Source organism: Dama dama, chromosome 7 (assembly GCF_033118175.1).
Source record: "Dama dama isolate Ldn47 chromosome 7, ASM3311817v1, whole genome shotgun sequence".
NCBI classification, from domain to species: Eukaryota; Metazoa; Chordata; class Mammalia; order Artiodactyla; family Cervidae; genus Dama; species Dama dama.
In genome coordinates, this window is record NC_083687.1 from 46,497,586 (window position 1) to 46,518,808 (window position 21,223).

The following is a 21,223-nucleotide window of genomic DNA, read 5'->3' on the forward strand; positions in this document are numbered from 1 at the left end:
ACTCTGAACCTCAAATGCTTCACTCATAAAGTGAAGGATTACCTTCAGAAGTCTTAGCAATCCCCTTAACCTGAAAGGCTACCTAAGTGTTAAAGAACGCCTATGAGGTGTCTAACAGACGAAGTACTCAGTAAAGGGTAGTCATTTATTAATAAAAGTGACAATGGGCTCTTTAAAACAGTGATTCTTAGGAGCAGATGCTTATGTGGCCTAGCACTGACCTCCGTAAAACTGTGAACTAGGCCAGGTTTGTCTCTGAAACGTGATTTGACTTGTCAGTGCCATCTTCCAAATCTGGTGTACAACCTGGAAACCAGAAAACCTGACCAAAGGCTAAGAGGAAACACTTCGGCTGGTGTCAGGTTTCGGCCTGCAGGGAGTGGGTTGAAAGGGTGTTATGTCATAAAGAGTCACACAGCCCATAAAGCTTTTAAAGACAGGTTTCTTTATATATAAGTGCATGAAACTGAATACAGAAACTTTATTAAAATACTGTATATTACAAATTTTAACCCAGTAAGTTCTGTGTGATGACATTTAAGTGCTGGATTCGCTTTTAACAGTTGTTCTGTGTGTATCAGTAAAGAGTTCACCCTGTATATTACAAAGAGGAGACACACGTATGGACCTCAGAAATGGTCCTGAGATTAGACAGTGTATGATGTTAATTGTGCATCTTTTCTTTAAAGCAATGAATTGGAACCTAGACCTTGTCTTTGCAGACCAACGTTCTGTAAATCAAAAATAACTTGCATATATTTATTGCTGCCCTTTGAAGAAAATGAGTGGTGGAAAATAATTTAAAATAAAGATCAACATTTCTATGCTTACCACAATTAAACCTGATGCTTACTACCATTAAAATTCACTGCAAAGTTGATGTTCTCCGGGAAAGTATACTATATACACCACGAGATTTGTACATGAGTTGGAAATAAAAAATTGCTTATATAAAATTAAAAATCAATAGTATACAATATTTACAGCTTGTTAGGTATTATAAATAAACATACTTCTTTAAATAACCCTTCAAAATTAAACTGTATTATGTAAACATGCAGGACACATACTCATATGGTATAGTTTACAGTCTTAACAGAAGGGGGGAAACTGTGGTCACATAATGTAGGCTACTTCATCACATACACCTTTGTTTTTGTGCATTACCCCTCCAAGGTTTCTTCTTCCTGTCTTTAAGTTTCACAGTACATTAAGTATTTCTAGAGTAAAAAACAAAAAGTCCCTGATGGTAAACATATTCCTAAAAGTGACATGAAGTGTCTGCCTTTGAACTACAATATGAAGCTGACACTGTTCACACTAGCATCTCTAGTTCACAACAAAACCAAGTTTTAACATTCCACATTTAACTGTCTTGACTACATTTTCTCCCATTTCAAACTTACTTGGAAAGAGAAAAAAAAAAAAAAAAACACCACACATCATGATAATATAATGAAAGCAGTTGTCATCTGTCAAGAATGAAATAACTGACTTTTTACTAAACCACAAGGAGTTAATTCAATTACATCCTTCCTCAGCTCTGAATTCCCAGCAACAGGCATACCAATCCTGAATTCTGCTAAATTCACTTTGCGAAAGTATCTTAACTTCCAAGGCACTAAGGCATCATTTAGCTTTTAAAAACTGCACTGTGGTTTACTAAATGATTCATCAGTGGTCTGAGCGTTAACACAATTTGAAAGTGAGTTTGTAATACCTACCAGGCAAACTATATTTTTGCTATGTAAATAACATTTTAGCTGATTGAGATACAGTTGATCTCCTTGTTCTAGAATTACCAGGGTCAAGAGTTAATACTTCATGGTAGAATCCTATGAATTTTAACATAGTTAATTAAATGACTAAAATGAAAAATACTGAGGAATTTTATACTGTTCATCTAAATATGCAGAGCTTGTGTGTGTGTATGTGTGTGTTTGGGAGACAGCCAGAACTTTTAAAATTCCTCCACGGTAAATGCATGTGATATCACGAATACTAAGTGTCAACAATCAGACTATCAACTCATCCAGTATTGAAAGTATAATTCAAACAAATGCCTCTCTTTTACCTTCTATGGAGAAAACTTTAAAATGTTCCTACCCAAAGATACTTAGTGATGATGTATAAATACGTTGAAGACAAAGGAAACTTCTCACCACCAATAGTACTATCAAGTTACCATTCATTTATACAGGGCTATAAAAAAGTGATGACTTTTAGAAATTACCAAGATGTAATACGTTCAGAAGAAAGTGGGTTATGGTTATGGTGATTATACATTATAGTTCCTCTTCCTATGTATGTATGTCACACTGCTTTCCAGCTTCAGTTACATACTTAAACGCAGTCCCCAAAAGAGGACAGTCACATCCCCACGGAGCGGAAATATATATTGTTACAGGACACAGTCCTGAAAAAAAGAAAAGAAAACTCGTAGGAGGTCCATGCTCTCTTGACTTGCTTATAGTATTTAATTTTCAGCAAGATTACAGCTGCATAACCGTGAGGTGTTGAGAACATTCTCTTCTAAACCAGCACTTCTGATCCTATCAACAAACTGTACATATGTTTAAACTATCCCATATGACATCTGTATGGAAGAGGGAGGAATATTTTTTTTTTTTAAACTGCTAAATTAGTTCTCAAAAATCAAGACAGGGTTATTATGAAAGTTCAACATACGTGCAATGAACGTAAAGAACGTGAAAACAAGGCCCCTGTGCTCAGGGGAGGAGGTGGTTACACCTCAGTGCACTGAGAAATTTGGGTGTTTCCACTAATCTAATGATGTATGAACCGGCTTACCTCCACATTTACGGAAAATGCTGTAATATATTAGGCATTACTTTCCCTAAGCAAATTCATAGATAAATTTTTAGAGAACAGCTTCAGCGACCTCCTCAAAAACATTGTGTTGCCTACACTGAACAGAGATCTTTGAGTGAGTGGGGCAAACCGACCACCACATGCACAAAATTATAAAACGATTTCAAATGCTTTGTGGCAAGTTTCGTCTCACATATAAAGAAACACCACATTTTGCAAACATGCAGTAAACATACTCACACGGTGTCATCTGGAGTCTTAACAGAAGGGGAAACTGTGTTCACATAATGCAGGGTGTTTTGTCAAATGTGTCTGTGTTTTTGTGCATTACCCCTCCAACCTTTCTTCCCATCTTTAAACTTCCCCCTGCTATAAACACTACTACATGTTTGAAATTTTTTATCATTTTTTAATCAAATAATGTCCTTTTTATGCTGTAGAGTCTTCCTCCCCAATGTTATAAGAAGGACAGGAAAAGGGAAATTGCTAGTCAATGGCAACCACTGAGATTCTCACCCTTGAAACCATTTACCCAGTTACCCAAGTGTTGCCAAACGTCTCTGCAATCTAGGTCACTAGAATTTTTTCAGTAACTTTCCACATTCTTCACATCTTAAAAACAAATGGCGACTCTTTGAAGAATTCTAAGACTTTCTGAGAGAAACGTTTGTCACAAGAGTCAAGTGGCTTGAGAATGTTTCAGAAAGTCCTCAACATCTTATTATTTCTTGAATTATAAAATGCACATAAATTTAAAATAAAAGTATTACCTTTTAAGTTAAAAACAAACAAACAAGCAGGGCATAAGCACCTTTGCTCCAGGGGAGGAGGGACATGTTAGACACAACTGCCCAGTTCTGTTCTCCTATAGGCTGGGGTGGCAGAAGAGAGGTGAATGTGGGGGTCGGGGGGAACCTCCCCACCCCTAAAACGAGCAGAGTAAGCAGCATGCAGTGGAGATTCAATGAATATTGGCTGAGTAAGTCAGAAAGACGCAAGCTGGAGAAAATAAGGGGTAAGTCCTGGCCACTTATCACTTTTCCTATTTTAACTAGTAATCCCCACAGCCCAATACTGATTCCTGCTTGCCCTGGCCATTTCTATCACCACCAGCCCCCAGAAGTGCTCTTGGAAAAATATCTGATTAAAAAAAAAAAAAAAAAAGACGTTGAAAGTAGGTAAAGAAAGCAACATAGGGCAATTTTTTTTGTTTGTTTCCTTCTTAAAATACATGTAGGGTAAATGTGGAAATGAAAGACAACAGATGAATCTTACAAAACAATGTATTTACTTGGTATTGCAAAGTTTAATTTAAAAATTAAAATGACTACCTATTGATCATTTCCTATTAAATACTGAGTATTTTCTTAGTATCCACAGGGGACTGATTCCAGGACCCCCGTGGGTACCAACCTTTGAGGATGCTCAAGGTCCTTATGGAAAATGGTGCAGTACTTGCATTTAACCCACACATACCCTCCCATATACTTTCAGTCATCTCTTGATCACTTATACCACCTTACACAACATAAATGCTGTGTAAATGGTGTGAACGCTATGTAAATGTTCTGTGAACTGTTGCCTGTGTGGGGCATTTTGCTTTTGGGGGCTTTCTTGATTTTCTTTCCAAATATTTCCATCCAAGGTTGGCTGAATCCCTGAATGTGGAACCACAGATATGGAGGGCAAACTATACACTGCCACCATAAACAGAAGGTCAACAAGTGAGAGGTCCTGGATTCAAATCTGTGTTACTGGTGTGGGTCCCAGTGCTCTCGTCGCTATGCCCGGCAGTGGGATCGCGGTTTCTCAAATTCCATTTGGTGAATGAGAAAAGTCAGACTGGGGGAGGGGGCGGGCTGGGGGAAAAGGACTTAAACTCTCCTCTCGACTAGAAGCAGGATGTTCTCCCAACTGTTTTAGGATTTAGATCAGCTCTTGGTGGACTCAAGGGCAGGGATCCCATTGTGGGGCATCCTTGTGCTTACTACAGAAAATACAGGGCTCAGTACTTTGTATATATTAGATCCACCAAAAATGCTTACAGACTTGAATTCTTGGTATGTAAGCGCCAGCCTGGGCACACTGACTTGGCAACTCCATTCTTCCCATCTTTATTACAGGTTCTCTAGAGACGTTTTCCAAGAACATTTCTTTAAACTTGTTCTTGTTCCTCATACCACAAATAGGATATACAGGGTAGCTCATTTCTTTATTTCTCACTTAAAGTACAAACAAAATCTTCACATTTTGGGAGGATGGTGTAAACACATGCTGCAAATACCAAGAAACCACACTGGGTTACAAACTGTAAACCTGTTCGGTGAACACGAAGATCTAAAGTAAGAAAAATTAACCTGTGTGAACACTGAATATGGCCAAAATCTAGGACTCACGTTATTCTAGACAACCAGTGGAATTGTTCAGGGGGACTGTGGCACCTTCCTCATTTCAAGGTTTTAAGCATTCCTTGTAGCTCAGATGAGGCACCCTAACTCTGATCTATGGACATTTCTCACCAGTGTGTTAACTAATTAATGATTAGCTTGGGCAGACAGGAGTCTCTTTCTCGAGGAACTGACTTCACTGTCAGCCGTATTTTATTAGCATTCCTTAAGATAAAGATGTATAAACTGCCGAGGCTCTCACCCCCACCCTTGCCTCTTGCATTTACCACACACAAAAAAATATTACTGCTAAATCACACACAAATTTTAAGAATAACCCAAATATATCAATAAGGGCTTTTGTTATATCACAAACAAGGATCTCTAGCACTAAGAAACCAAGAAAAATTTCCCCCAATTGAAAAATCTCAAACTTCCTCAAATCTGTTTAAAAGATCATTCAACTGAGCAAATACATCAAATTCTCCATTACATCAAAGTATTCACTGAACAAAAGCTTTCCAATTAGACTCTATTCATATACAGCAGCTTTACATATGTATGTGTGTGTGTGTGTATAATGACATATATGTGTGTAGATATGTCATTAAATGTTTTCTTTGCCTCTATAAGAAAACCATTGACCTTTTTAAAAAAAAAAATCTCATCATAGAAACAGCTATTAAAACATTTCATCCATTCACACTATCAGCTGCATTTCACAACATTAGAAGAGTTAACAGTTGCACAAAATTCCAATGAAAGTAACTAAAAACAATGGAAGAAACCAGAAATGCCCCCAAAGTTAAAAGTACAGGTGTAGGCACACACGCACGCATGGCTCATAATATAAAGCAACTTGATAATGAGATAACTGCAGGACACTCTACAAACGGACCCACCTTCTCACACTTCCATCCCAGAGCAGAAACAGCAGTCTAGATCTCTTTGGTCCATGCAGCCATGTACTTAACGTGTCCGAGTTATTTTCTGGCTAATCTCAGATTCTGAACCATTTGCCCCAGTTACCTTACCATGATAACTTTCTGAAGACATAAACTAATCATGTGTTAAAATAAATATTCATTTCTGTAGATCTCAATGTCAACACATTATTGATAATTTCTCCCCAAGAATATGAGCACTTTAAATTACTGACACAATAACCAAAGTAAAGGAAGAAAGTGATTCAAATCCAACAGAAAAGGAAAAGTCAAGTTGACTTGGGAGATTTAGACCTAAATTTAAGAAAACATCAGGAATATAAAGAACATGTGAAACTAATTTCAGGCTGAACATAATAAAAAGAATCCATTTTAAGATTTACTTTAAAGATCTTTAAGAATGCATAGTTGCTTCTTGGCTTCTTTTAAAACAGATTTCCAAACCACAGTGTTATTAAAACTACCCCGCCCCAAACTGGCTTCCATACTGGAAAAAAAACCCCAACACATTATCGAGTTATTGATATATTCTGCTTCTGGTAGAGAAAAGGTGTCGTGGGTAACAAATGTCTTAAATTTGAATGGGACCTAGTAGAAACTTACTTGTTACCAAGTTAGATTATAAAAGAGTGAGGCTAGAGTATGGAGATTATCTTTTGGATTGTCCATAACTGCATATTTTCTGCAATTGGCTCTTCTTTTGAATTAACATATATATAATCGTGGGCTTCTCTGGTGGCTCAGTGGTAAAGAATCTGCCTGCCAATGCAGGAGATGTAGGTTCAATCCCTGGGTCAGGAAGATCCCCTGGAGAAGGAAGTGGCTACCCATTCCAGTATTCTTGCCTGGAGAATCCCATGGACAGAGGAGCCTGGGGGGCTACAGTCTATGGGGTCGCAAAGAGTCGGACGTGATTAGCAACTAAACAACAATGTATAATTGTATCTAATATTCGAAAAAAGTCTCAATAGGAGACAAATTCAACCAGTTTCTATGCTTCCCTTACTTCTTATACTCTTAAATACAATTACATATTGCCAAAATATCTTAAAATGTTTTATACTAATGATTCTTTCATTCTAATAAATGTCATTGTAGATGCTAGTAAATTTAAATAACAGAATAAAACAAGAGTTGAAAAACTGAAATGAATCACTTAAATATATGTTCAACACTGTACTGATATGCTGAGAGTAACTGCCAAATTTTAAAATTATTTACTATATTCCCAAATTTTTACTTAGAGAAATTATGATGCTACCACACAGCCAAAATAAGATTGTTTATTATTCTTCCTATATGACTTGTTTCTTAACTACAAGTGAGGCTTCTTGTTTTCACAGCCTAATTTAGGCCACTCTTTATATATATTTGATACTCCAGGATGAAAGACTGCTTACGTTTTGCCAAAAATCAAGATATATGCAACAAGTAATATAATCCCACTGAGATACTAGTTGTAAAGATGTTTTCTCCATGAGACACATGGCAGAAACTTTCTTCAGAAGGGTCAAGAATAGGATGTGCATTTCAGACTTCTTTTCCTACAAAATTTATAAGAAAATTTTCAAATTAAATTTTCATGACACACAAACTACAATCAACAGGTGTGACCCAAAAAGTTTTAAAATTCATAGCAACAGAATGTTTATGTATGAGGAAAACTATTAAAGAGTGTTATTTGAGTGAGTGAAAAGGATGCACCCTATAGATCTACTTTGAATCCTTAAAAGAGTCTAGCAGTTTTCCATTCAGTATTATTTTCCACGTAAAGTAAATAACAATAAATACCTAATTTATATGAAAGCCCTAAATCCCAGAAACGTTTAACATTAAAAATCAGGTAATTTGTCTCATAATAAATGATTTGATACTCAGCACTCATACGGGATTTAGCATTACAAAACAAAATTTCTCACTACATCACCTGAATTCATGTCAAATATGTTCACAGCACTCATCTACAGCTACACTTGCAAATTTCACATGATCAATGTTAAAAAAAAAAAGAAAAAAGAAAAGAGTTTGGCACATGTATCAATTCTTCAAAACGTCCCTGTAACTTAACACGACACTGTTAAGAAGGATGATTCAACACCAGTGTTAACCTGATTGGCAGCTAAACAAGGTGCTTTTTCTTGCAGCTTCGCGTAGCAATGCGCCTTGCCCGGGACGGAGGCACGTAAGGTGCGGTGCGGTAGTGCAATCATTGAACACCAGAGGGCGACCTTCCCACACGGCCCGAGGCCTGTGTTTTGACCTGCTCCTTCCACGTCCTGGTACCATCTCATGCCCACTCGCTAACGATGCCGTTTTCAGAGAATCTGTACGTCTGTTTCCTTATGTGAAGTGAAGACATTCCCACAGAAACCTCAGAGTGTGGCGAGGATCCTTGAGAAGGAGATGATGAGCGTCAGGACTGTCTGTCCGACGCCCCACACCAGAGCTTCCAAGGGGGCCATGTTCTTCCCGGCCACGCGGTAAATGCCGGCCACGGCGGCACCTGGGGAGAGAGGACAGGACACGTTCACTGCGGAGGCGCGCTGCGGGGCTGCCCCCGGGCTCGCTTCCCCGTGAGCCGAACACCCAGTCACCAGGCGTCCTCCTTTTATCGTTTTCTAGGGAAGAGTTTCCATGTTACAAGTTACACTCTACCATACCACAGTCACCCACAAAACCGAACAACAGGCTTTTCAATTCGACTGCAAAACACATATTTATGGTATATGCTGCTTACTTGACACAAGGTATGTTCATTAAAAAAAAATGAATCATTCATTACTGTAATCTTTCAGCTGGGTGTTGACTCGGTCAGATCCCATCAGCACTTTTAAAAACATATGACACAATATATTGATAATTATAAATAATAATACAGAAAAACCACACAATTTAATACAATTTCTAAGTTATTCAAGAAAAAGTTAATATTAAATAAATTTTCATTTCTTTCAGTAAAATGAATTCTTAAATATCATAAAAAATATCAGAATTTTGAATAATGCATAATCTACCATATAAAATGGTTTAAGTATTTGAATAAACCTGTAAAGTTATCTGGAGACTAGTACTTTGACATCTAAAAGTGGAAGATGAACCTGACGCCTGTTCTAGGGAAATGTTTTAGATCTCAGGCGTTTCTGAGAACAAGAGAGTCCTGGGCGCGTGAGAGCCCTGAGGCTCTGGCTCACCCCTTTTATCTTGTTGCTATAGTACGCATAATGGGATCGAAGAGTCTGACTTTAAAAGTACACTCAGAAATCACAAAAGGACAAAACATTTAAACTACGGTTACGGCATTTAACAGGTTGAGAAGGCCTTAAAACTTTTGTCCAGAAAAAACTGTCTGTCTATTCCCAGAATGGTCAAACAAAAGGAAGGAAGAACAGAAATGTTATTTGAAGACATTTGAATTACAATCATTTGAGATAGAAATCTACTCACAAAAATCAGCTAAGAACTAATTCTATAGTTCATCTAACTTTTCCAAATAAAAATTATTATACTCCTCTATAGAAGATACAAATAGGAAAAGCAAATTATTAATTTAAACCAAGGGCTTTCATATACATATTTTAAAGAAATTAAAATGTATAGTATATGTATAGTATATATGTAACTTGTCAGAAAATTTACAAATATAATCTTGAATATCATACCACTCCTGAGTATTATTACTTAATTTAAAGATGAAAAAAAGAGAGGCTCAGAGAGTTTCAGTTACTAGTCCAAGAAAATACAGTTAAGTACAGAGCTGGAATTTCAATCCAGATTAGTCGGGCTATAAATCTCCAAATCATTCTATCATTTTACATTTATACCAAGTGAAAAAATAGAATAAGAAATTCAGAAAACACTAAAGTAACTGATAATTACATAAATATTAAATAAAATTCCTAGGAGCACCAACATTTATTCAATCAAGTAGAAAACTTCACTAGTATAAATGGTCATATCCTTGAATTTTAATTTTTTTTGGCTGCACAATGCAGCATGCAGGAATTCAGTTCCCCAACCAGGGATCAAACTCAAACCCCCTGCAATGGAAATGGGGAGTCTTAACCACTGGACCACCAGGGAAGCCCCGCCCTCAAATTTTAGAACTGGATAACAACCTGAAAAAAATTTAAATATCTTAGGCTTCTTTGTTATCAGAAAATATGTTAAAATAAACCTGAGAAATATTGTTTTTACTTTGGATTTTCCCTAGATTTCCATGACTATCTTCAATTTTATTTATTTATCTTCAATTTTAAAAACCACAATTTGTTCTCCATTTCTCCAGCACTAAATTCCCCTGTTGGCTCAGATGGTAAAGAATTGGCCTGCAATGCAGGAGACCTGGGTTCCATCCCTGGGTTGGGAAAATCCCCTGGAAGGGGGAATGGTAACCCATTCCAGTATTCTTGCCTGCAGAAGCCCCACAGACAGAGGAGCCTGCCAGACTATAGTCCAAGGGGTCACAAAGAGACTGAGCAACTAAAAAGAAAAAAAATTTCAAAAATGATCCAAGAGGTGAAAAACAAGCTCAGGCTGCCTGGGAAGTACCAAATACGTTAAGGTTAAGAACATGGATTCTGGAGTTAGACTTGTGGGTTAAAATCCGAGCTCACTTATTAGTAGCCATGTGACAACGAGCAATCACCTGACCTCTCTGTGCCTTAATGTAAAATGGCTGGGTCTGGAGATTAAGAGAGAATATTTGGAAAGTATTTAGAACAGTGTCTGCTCCTACTATGTACTCCAACTTTTGATTAGTAGTTGTCTCAGTAGTACATGATAAACGAATCTCCAATCAGTGATTCATCATTCAATAAGTTCAGTTCAGTTCAGTCGCTCAATCCTGTCCGAGACTCTTTGTGAACCCATGAACCGCATCATGCCAGGCCTCCATGTCCATCAGCAACTCCCGGAGCTTACCCAAACTCATGTCCATCGAATCCGTGATGCCATCCAACCATCTCATCCTCTGTCATCCCCTTCTCCTCCCACCTTCAATCTTTCCCAGCAACAGGGTCTTTTCCAATCAGTCAGTTCTTTACATCAGGTGGCCAAAGTATTGGAGTTTCAGCTTCAGCATCAATCCTTCCAGTGAATATTCAGAACTGATTTCCTTTAGGATGGACTGGTTGGATCTCCTTGCAGTTCAAGGGACTCTCAAGAGTCTTCTCCAGCACCACAGTTCAAAAGCATGAATTCTTCAGTGCTCAGCTTTCTTTATAGTCCAACTCTCACATCCATATATGAATACTGGAAAAACCATAGCTTTGACTAGACGGACCTTTGTTGGCAAAGTAATGTCTCTGCTTTTTAATATGCTGTCTAGATTGGGTCATAGCTTTTCTTCCAAGGAGCAAGCATCATTTAATTTCATGGCTGTAGTCACCATCTGCAGTGATTCTGGAGCCCAAAAATACAGTCTCTCAGTTTCATTGTTTCCCCATCTATTTGCCAAGAAGTGATGGGACCAGATGCCATGATCTTAGTTTTCTGAATGTTGAGTTTTAAGCCAACATTTTCACTCTCCTCTTTCATTTTCATCAAGAGGCTCTTCAGTTCTTCTTTGCCTTCTGCCATAAGGGTGGTGTCATCTGCATATCTGAGGTTATTGCTATTTCTTCCAGCAATCTTGATCCCAGCTTGTGCTTACTCCAGCTTGGCATTTCACATGATGTACTCTGCGTATAAGTTAAATAAGCAGGGTGACAATATACACCCTTGATGTACTCCTTTTCCTATTTGGAACCAGTCTGTTGTTCCACATCCAGTTCTAACTATTGCTTCCTGACCTGCATACAGATTCTCAAGAGGCAGGTCAGGTGGTCTGATACTCCCATCTCTTTAAGAATTTTCCACAGTTCGTTGTGATCCACACAGTCAAAGGCTTTGGCATAGTCAATAAAGCAGAAATAGATGTTTTTCTGGAACTCTCTTGCTTTTTTGATGATCCAGGGGATGTTGGCAATTTGATCTCTGCCGTTTCTAAATCCAACTTGAACATCTGTAAGTTCACGGTTCACATACTGTTGAAGTCTGGCTTGGAGAATTTTGAGCATTACTTTGCTAGCATGTGAGATGAATGCTGTATGGAACAACTGACAGCCATTTGAAAGCAATAAATTTAGGTCCCTATTTCACACCACTCCCCAAAGGAAATTTCAGATGGATTAAAAAACTAGATATTAAAAACAAACAAATAAATAAAATGAATTTCCCTTGGAAGATTGTACAGTTCAAGGAAAAGCTTACACAACCATAAATAATCCACTTTTCTTTATACTCTTTCAAGAAACAGAGGGCAAGATCTTCAAGCCTATGATGCTAAGGGTAGAAAATCCAGTGCAAAACTCCCATTTCCAAAATCAAGGGAGACACTGTAGTGTTATACAGAAAATAAAATGAACTACCATCTTCTTCCCTGTGGATAATCAGGAACCAATGTGTAAGTCATAGCTTCCCTCTAAAAGAAGCACTTCACAGTAGTTCCCCCTGCACCATATCATTGCACAACCTGGAAGCACTAGCCAGAGAAGACTGTTCCAGGGGAACTCTTCAGCAAAAAGATGGGAAAGAAGACAATTTTGTGTGCCTATTAAATGATTTTGGAAACACTGCTATTAAATACTGAGCAGATAGGAAGCAGTATTTATAAAATATATGTAGATTATAAAATTAAAACCAACAGATGCCCAAATACCATCATCCAAATGTACACAGGATCATTCCTGTTTTCTGTGAGGTCCCCGTGGACTCCCTTGTCACACCCCATTCCCTCCCAAGGTCGGTTTCCATCATCCTTTTGCTTTTCTTCGGCATTACCACCTGCCTATATCCTCAGATAGCTATTACTTAATTTTTTAAATAAGTGAATTTTATATAAATTGATGCTGTAAGTATTTTGGAATTTTTGGCTGTTTGTGGCTCAGATGGTAAAGAATCCACCTGCAATGCGGGACACCTAGGTTCAGTCCCTGGGTTGGGAAGATCCCCTGGAGGAGGGCATGGCAACTCACTCCAGTATTCTTCCTGGAGAATCCCATGGACAGAGCCTGTAGCCTGGTGGGCTACAGTCCATAGGGTCACAAAGAGTTGGACACAACTGAGTGACTAAGCATAGCACATATGTCAGGAAATTATCTAGGCTGGTGTATAATATGGGTCTGTAATTCATACATTTCCACTGTTGTACAGAAGTCTAAGTATGGATATACCACAACCTATTTGTCCATTCTAATGTGGATGACACTGTTTCTAATCCTTAACAATGACAAACCCTGCTTCTGTGAACATCCTTGTAACATGACCTCCAGCACACATACTAAATCGAGTTTCCCTACAACATGTGGGTATGCCTGTTACGGCATTTTCAACTTGACTAGGTAATGCCAACTTGTTTCCAAAGTATTTGTACCAATTTATATTCCAGTTACTCCATATCCTCAGGAGTAGCTGATATCTTTAAAAACACTTTTTTTTGGTCAATCTGGGTAAAAGATGTTATCTCTGCAATTAATTTGTGTTCCCCTGATATTTAATGTCACGGAGCTTTTCCTCACATATCATTCAAATTTGGCCATTAGGGTTTCTACTTTTACGAAATGCTTGGCAAATCTTTCGTGCATTTTTCTACTGGACTGTCACTTTCTTATTTGATTCATAGGGTTTCCAAAAACATAGTTTGGATATTAATCTATTGACATTTATATAAGCTAACAGATGTCTTACCCGAACTTGTGCTTTAGTTTTCACTCTCGTTAAGGTATATTTTGCTGAACAATAGCCAGCTGAAAAAATACAAATACTGTGATCTTATTTTCTTGGTGAAATGTATGCAAGGATGAAGAGGGCAGAAGTGTAATAGAGTGCGTGAAATAAATGAAACGTGTTTGGAATGCCAGTGTGAACAATCACAGAAGGTATTAGCTAGAAATAAGTAAAGATCCCCAAAGTATTAAGGAGCTAGAGAAGACTGGCATAGCAAAGATGAAGTGGAGAAAACAATTCTGTTGAATTTTCTAAACAGTTTAAAAAAATCAAAAGAAGATTATTTCATGATACATGAAAATTACATGAAATTCAAAATTTAACATCCATAAACAAAGTTTCACTGGCATATAGCCATAGTCATTTCTTACACTGAACTATTTCTGCATTTATTTTGATAATTTTTTTTTCCCAAACTTTAAACTTCTTGTTTTGCATTGATTGGAGTATAGAAGATTGTGGTCAGTGAACAGTGAACAGTGAAGGTACTGAGCAATACACAGACATGCATCCATTCTCCCCCAAACTCCCGTCTCATCCACGCTGGCACATAACACTGAGTAGAGATCCATGTGCTTGCTGTCCAGTAGGTCCTGGTTGGTAGGGTAATCCTCTTGAAGCAAATGAATCTATACTTTTCCATTCTTCTGTAGTCTGCATCTTGTTTAGTAAAAAGATCACACTGATTCAGCAAACATGCTGTGCACAGCTTTTAACCTTTCCATTTTCTGCAATAATCTGGATAAATAGGAACTGTTCCCAGAAAATCTGGTAGAACTCATCTGTAAACCTCATTTGAGCCTGGACTTCTTTCAAGGAGGTTGGGTCTTCAATATTTCAACTGTTTAACGATATTTATTGTATTACTCATATTTTCTATTTCTTCTTACGCCAATTTTGACAATTTATATTTAGGAATATATAGCTGTTTTATTAAAACTGCTATTTTTATAATTCTTTATTCTACCTTTATTGTCAAGCCTGTAGTTATTTCTTCTATTTTATCCCATATTTTATTTCTGTCTTAACTATTTTAGAGCTAAGGCAGCAATATATTCGCCTTATTATCTCTCTAGAAAATTAGTTTTTTGCTTTGTTATTAATCTTTCATAAGCTTTACTTAAAAAACAGCAATTCTTTATACTAATAAAACTAAACAACATAATTTAAAAAGATACCATGTACAACAACCGTAATGTAATAAGGGTTTAGGAATTAACGTCATCAAAATGTATAACTGTTCTATTGGGGAAAAAAAAAGAAAAAAAAGAACAGAAGAAGCAGAAAATGATCTGAACAAATGGAGATACATTACATGTTTTGGGGTGGAATAATATGTCAATTCTTCCCAAATTAACCTCTGCTGCTACTGCTTCTAAGTCACTTCAGTCATGTCCGACTCCGTGTGACCCCACAGACATCAGCCCCCCAGGTTCCCCCATCCCTGGCATTCTCCAAGCAAGAACACTGAAGTGGGTTGCCATTTCCTTCTCCAATGCATGAAAGTGAAAAGTGAAAGTGAAGTCGCTCAGTCGTGTCCGACTCTTCGCGACCCCATGGACCACAGCCTACCAGGCTCCTCATCCATGGGATTTTCCAGGCAAGAGTACTGGAGCGGGATAAATTAACCTCTACCTTGTATTAAATCCCCACAAAAATCACAGTTATACTTTTGAGGAATTCAGTAGCCATATTCTAAAATTTATGTGAAAGAATAAAGGTCCACGAATAGTTATGTGAACTTTGAGAAAGAAAAAAAAATGAAGGACCAGCTCTACCAGATTTTAAGAAATAGTACAAAACAAGAGAGACAAAAAATGAGGCCTTGCTGAAACAGCTAAAGACTAAAAAAATCAGAACAGAGTTCAGAGACAGATCCATGTACCTTGAGAACATAGTATACAAAAAAAGATGAATTAATGGATGGATTTTTTTTTAGGGTGTGGTAAAAATTGACTTACTATGTGGAAGGGGAAAAAAAAAAAACCCACCTGAAATCCTACCTAGTTCCAAAAATGAAGACAAACTCTAGACCGGAAGGCAGATTATGACCTGAATATCCAACATCTGCCTTTGCAAATAAAGTTTTACTGGAAGAAACCACGCCCATTCATTTACCAGTATCTGGCTGTTTTTAAGCCCTAATGGCAGAGCTGGAGAGTTGTGACAGAGACCACCTAGCCTGCAATGTTTAAAATAGTTATTATCTGGCCTTTCAAGAAAATGTTTGCTCAGTCCTGCTCTAGATAAAGACTTTACTACAAAGGTAAAACTATAAAATTAACAAAACAATATATCAGAATATCTTTTGACCTTAGTGTGGGGGAGAATGTAAATAAAATTATAAATTATAAACCACAGGTAAAAAACTCTTTAAGCTGGTTACACGGAATAAGAATTTCTGCTCAATGAACAATATCATGGATGAAGGTACTGCTAAAAGACAGAGAAGTTATTTGAGAAGTACTAAACCAACAAGACACCAATACATCTAAGAAACATCTATCATTTAATAAGGAACAAGGACCCCAAAAGAAAAGCACAGAATTAAAAGTAGCAATTTGCAGGGGAAAAAAACTAAATATATAGTAAGAATAGAAAGAGATGTTCAAATACATTAGTAATCAGAGAAATGCAAATCAAACCAACAAAGAGATGTCACTTTAGCCCTCAGACTTGCTAAAATTAGACAGCAATACAATGCCAAGCAATGGCATTATATAGAAACCCATTTCCTCCCAATTCTGGTATTAACTATCAGTACTAATTAAAATGAAAATTCACGCTATCAAAGAAATAAAAATCTAAGAGGTAGTAAAATATAATAGTTATGTGTCTATATTCAGCCAGTCATCATTTTGCTGAACTGAATATATAGCTGTGACTGTGCTAGTGCTCACAAAATGCATTTAAGAAAATAAATGCAGGTAAATATTCACAGTGGATAGTTTTCTTAACTCAAGTGTTTGCAGGTCAGAAAATTAGCCAGAAGAAATTGGTATGCTTTACTGTTAACCTGGATACAAGTTTTTACTTGAAATTGTGTCAGACATATTTGTGATAGTCACTCAGTCATGTCCGACTCTTTGTGACCCCATGGACTGTAGCCCTCGGGCTCTTCTATCCATGGAATTCTCCAGGCAAAAATACTGGAGTGGGCTGCCATTCCCTTCTCCAGGGGCTCTTCCCAACCCAGGGATCAAATCCAAGTCTCCTGCACTCCAGGCAAATTCTTTACAGTTTGAACCACCAAGGAAGCCCAAACACATTTGTAAGGAATTTTAAATGTAACACTGCAGTTTCTAAAATCATTATTTTATTCTTGACTGAGTTGAAAGCAACATATACACCCATCATTAGAGATAAATGGAAGTAGAATAATGTTCTCTTTACATTTCACAGTGATTTACACCAATAAACACACGTGTAACACACACACTATTTTTGGCTTCTGAACAAGCTGTTCCTTCGTCCTTCCGCCTCTGCTCATGGTTCCACAGTTACAGCAGCGGCCACATCAAAGCCATGAGCCGCCCCTTTTCGGGTCTCCTTGTGTATCTCCACAGTGAGCAACGGCTAATCTGGACTCTCCCCTTTGTGACAGTCCTTACAGCAACTCTTTTCCATCTGACAGCCACAGGCTAGTTCAGATCCAGCCTCAAATTCAGACCAAAAATTAAAGCCTGAACTCTTCTATCTCCCTTCCCCCCTTCTTCCCTCCTCCACTTTCTTCTTCCTGTCCTCTGTGCTTCCTCCCCCACTACATTCATCTATCCAACCAGCATTTCCTGAGGATCTGTTACATTCCGGGTGCTGTTTTATTGCTGGAGATTCAGCAGTGATGAAGACAGGCAAGGTCCCTGCTCTCTCAGAGTTTCCTTTTGGTTCTTCCTTCACATATATTTATTCTACATTCAGCCACAAAACCAATTTTCCTAGTCAACTGCTCTGCCCCTTGCCAATCCCTTTCTAAAATATCTACTTGCTTTCCGTGGCCTGCAGAAGAAAGTCCAAACTCTGGCTGACCTTCCAAGATCTTCGAGGATCTGGCTTGTCCTAGCTGAATTTCCTATTACTCCACTCTGTTCCCCTGGTGCTGTAGCTAAACCTGATTGCTTGCTGTAAACACTATGGCAAAGGGCATGAAGTAGCACATGAGAAAGTTACAGGCAAATACAGCGACAACAACAAAAAACCTAACACACGATGACACGCAAGAACAGTAAATGAAGAAAGGAAGAGAAAATAGACTGCTCACGGCTTCCCACAACTTAGGGCTATCTTATTTGTGCCCAGGACAGACCCAGAGCCCCGGGGACAGGGCTCTGTCTTCAGGCAAGGCATGCTGATCACCCCGGGGAAAGGTGACTGTGGGCACAGGAGGACGGAGGCCACAGAGCTATGGCAGAAACAGATTTCCTCTCATCTCTGAGCTAAGGAGGGTCTTGCACACTCCCAGTGGTGACAGGCAGCTGCCCTGGCCTCGTGGAAGCAGGCCAAGTGACCAGCAACAGAAGCGCTACTGTTTCCTGGCAGTGATGAGACCACAGCAGCAGACAGGAGCACCCAGTGTGGAGCAGAACCACGTGAAGGAAGTGGCTGAGGCCCCTCCAGGCTCAACAGGACACATCAAAGTCCTGGCTTACCTAGCACAGCAGAACCCAAGGCTGGAGCAGGGGCCTCAATGCTGCGGTAAGAGGGGAAGGTCAGAGGGCATGAACCTGGGGCCTGCAGGACACACACACGAGGCGGTGCAGTAGAAAACCTGCAGATGACTGGAGGACGCCGTAAAGTGGCTAATAATCTCCAGCAGGCCAGGGGAGATGTATATCATAACAGCTTGTGTTTAAGAAGGAAGTGCACGATTATCGTCAGTCAATCTATGACAAAGGAGGCAAGAATATAAAATGGAGAGGAGACAGTCTCTTCAATAAGTGGTTCTGGGAAAACTGAGAAGCCACATCTAAAAGAATGAAATTAGAACCTTCTCTAACATCACAAACAAAAACAAACTAACAATGGACTGAAGACCTAACTAACACTGGGTACTATAAAATGCCTAGAGGAGAACATAGGCAGGACATTCTTTAAAATTAATTGCAGCAATCTTTTCTTCAATCCATCTCCCAGAGAAATGGAAGCAAAAGCAAAAAATAAACAAATGGCACCTATTTAAACTTAAAAGCCTTTTGCATAGCAAAGGAAACATAAACAAAATGAAAAAGACAACCTATGAACCAGGAGAAAATATTTGCTAATGATGGGACCAATATTTGCTAACGATTTCCAAAATATACAAGCTGCTCATAAAGCTCAATATTAAAAAAAAAAAAAAAAAAAAAAAAACCAACAACCCCATCAATAAATGGGCAAAAGATCTAAATGGATATTTTTCCAAAGATGACATACAGATGGCCAACAGGCACATGAAAAGATACTCAACATCACTAATTATTAGAGAAATGCAAATCAAAACTACAATAAGATATCACTTCATACCAGTCAGAATGGTCATCATTACAAAGCCTATAAATAATAAATACTCGAGAGAGTGTGGAGAAAAGGGAACCCTCCTACACTGCTGGGAATATAAACCGGGACAGCTACCTTGGAGAACAGTACAGAGGTTCTTTACCAACTAAAAATACAGTTACTGTGTGTGTGTGTGTGTGTGTGTGTGTGTGTGTGTGTGTGTGTGTGTGTTAACTGCTCAGCAGTGTCTGACTCTCTGCGATGCTGTGGACGGTAGCTGCCAGGCTCCTCTGTCCACGGGATTCTCCAGGCAAGAGTACTGGAGTGGATTGCCATTCCCTTCCCCAGGGGATCTGCCTGACCCAGGAATCGAACCCAGGTCTCCCACATTGCAGACAGATTCTTAACCATCTGAGCCCCCAGGGAAGCCCCACATGATTCAGCAATTCTACTCCTGGTTATATAACTGGAGAAAACTCTAATTAAAAAAAGATGCATGTACCCCCATGTTCATCGCAGCACTGTTTAAAATAGCCAAGACATGGAAGCACCCTAAATGTCCATTGATAGACGAATGGATAAAGATACGGTATACATACACAGTGGAATATTATTCAGCAATTAAAAAAGAATGAAATAATGCCATTTGCAGTAACATGGATGGAACTAGAGATCAATGTACTAAGTGAAGTCAAACAGAAAAAGACAAACATCATACATCATCACTTGGATGTGGATAAAATATGATACAAATAAACTTTATTTACAAAACAGAAACAGACTCACAGACACAGAAAGCAAAGTGATGTTTACCAAAGCAGAAGGCAGGGGGAGGGAGAAACCTGGAATTAACAAACTACTATAGAAAAAATAGGTAACAAGGACTACTGTGTAGGGCTAGGAACTACATTTAATATCTTCTAATAACCTATAAAAAAAATCCCACGGACAAAGGAGCCTGGCAGGCTATAGCCCATAGGGTCGTCAAGAGTTAGACGTGACTGTGCAACCATGCACGCATGCGCGCGCGCGCGCACACACACACACACACACACACACACACACACACACACACACAATAAGCTATAATGAAAACCCCCAAACTGTATGTGCATATAAAATGACATTCTTAAAACAGCATCCACTTACTAGTGATCATCGCTCCAGTCACGGAAGCCAGAAACCCGATGCTGATGGCGATGACGGAGATGACTCTCCCTTGCCGATGCCTCTGCAGCATCACAAACATTAGCACTCCGGCAGCACCATGGACGAACAGAGAGGAGAAGAGGGCCCAGAGGAAGACCCAGTACCACATCTCTGAAAGGGAAAGCAAGGCGCTGAAAACTGTGCTGGAAAACGTCTTGGAAAAATCCAGTGTAAGGAAGCGTGAGCACCCATGGTCTGGATGAAGGTTAAGAGAGATCACAGATACAAACATGCCCAGTACAATACCTGATACATAGTAGTACTAAGTAAGTTTTAACAATTATCATCATTACTACAGCTTGATGAGGAAATCAAGCCCTCCATGACTTCACCAGGTCAAAGCCACACTACAATTTCCTCTAAATGTCCCCACCACACAGCTATGCTCTATTATTTTCTCTGATACAACCTCTTGTTTGCAAATCTCCTGGAATAAATTATATAAGTTAATTAACTGCTGTCTGATCTATAATTTTCTATACTAAGTGTCCAGACCTTAAAAAAAAAAAAAAAACTACCCCTTAATTCAAATAATTCCAGAAGTGAGTCAATGATTTTTGTCTTTTACGATTTTAAGAATTTCAGGTCCTTTCCCTCTTGGCTCTCGACTTTGTA

The 21,223-nt window shown here is 38.5% G+C and overlaps 1 protein-coding gene across 1 annotated transcript in view; it reads right to left on the bottom strand.

Moving 5' to 3' along the window:
* Window positions 1-424: 424 nt before the first annotated feature.
* TMEM170B (transmembrane protein 170B) overlaps window positions 425-21,223 on the bottom strand; it is a 37,247-nt gene continuing 16,448 nt past the window's right edge. The window contains exons 2-3 of the mRNA XM_061147633.1: window positions 20,549-20,719; window positions 425-8,666 (exon numbers count right to left, since the gene is read on the bottom strand). Coding sequence (XP_061003616.1) covers window positions 8,536-8,666; window positions 20,549-20,719 — 302 coding nt within the window. The 3' untranslated portion in view covers window positions 425-8,535. The remainder of the gene's footprint in view (window positions 8,667-20,548; window positions 20,720-21,223) is intronic.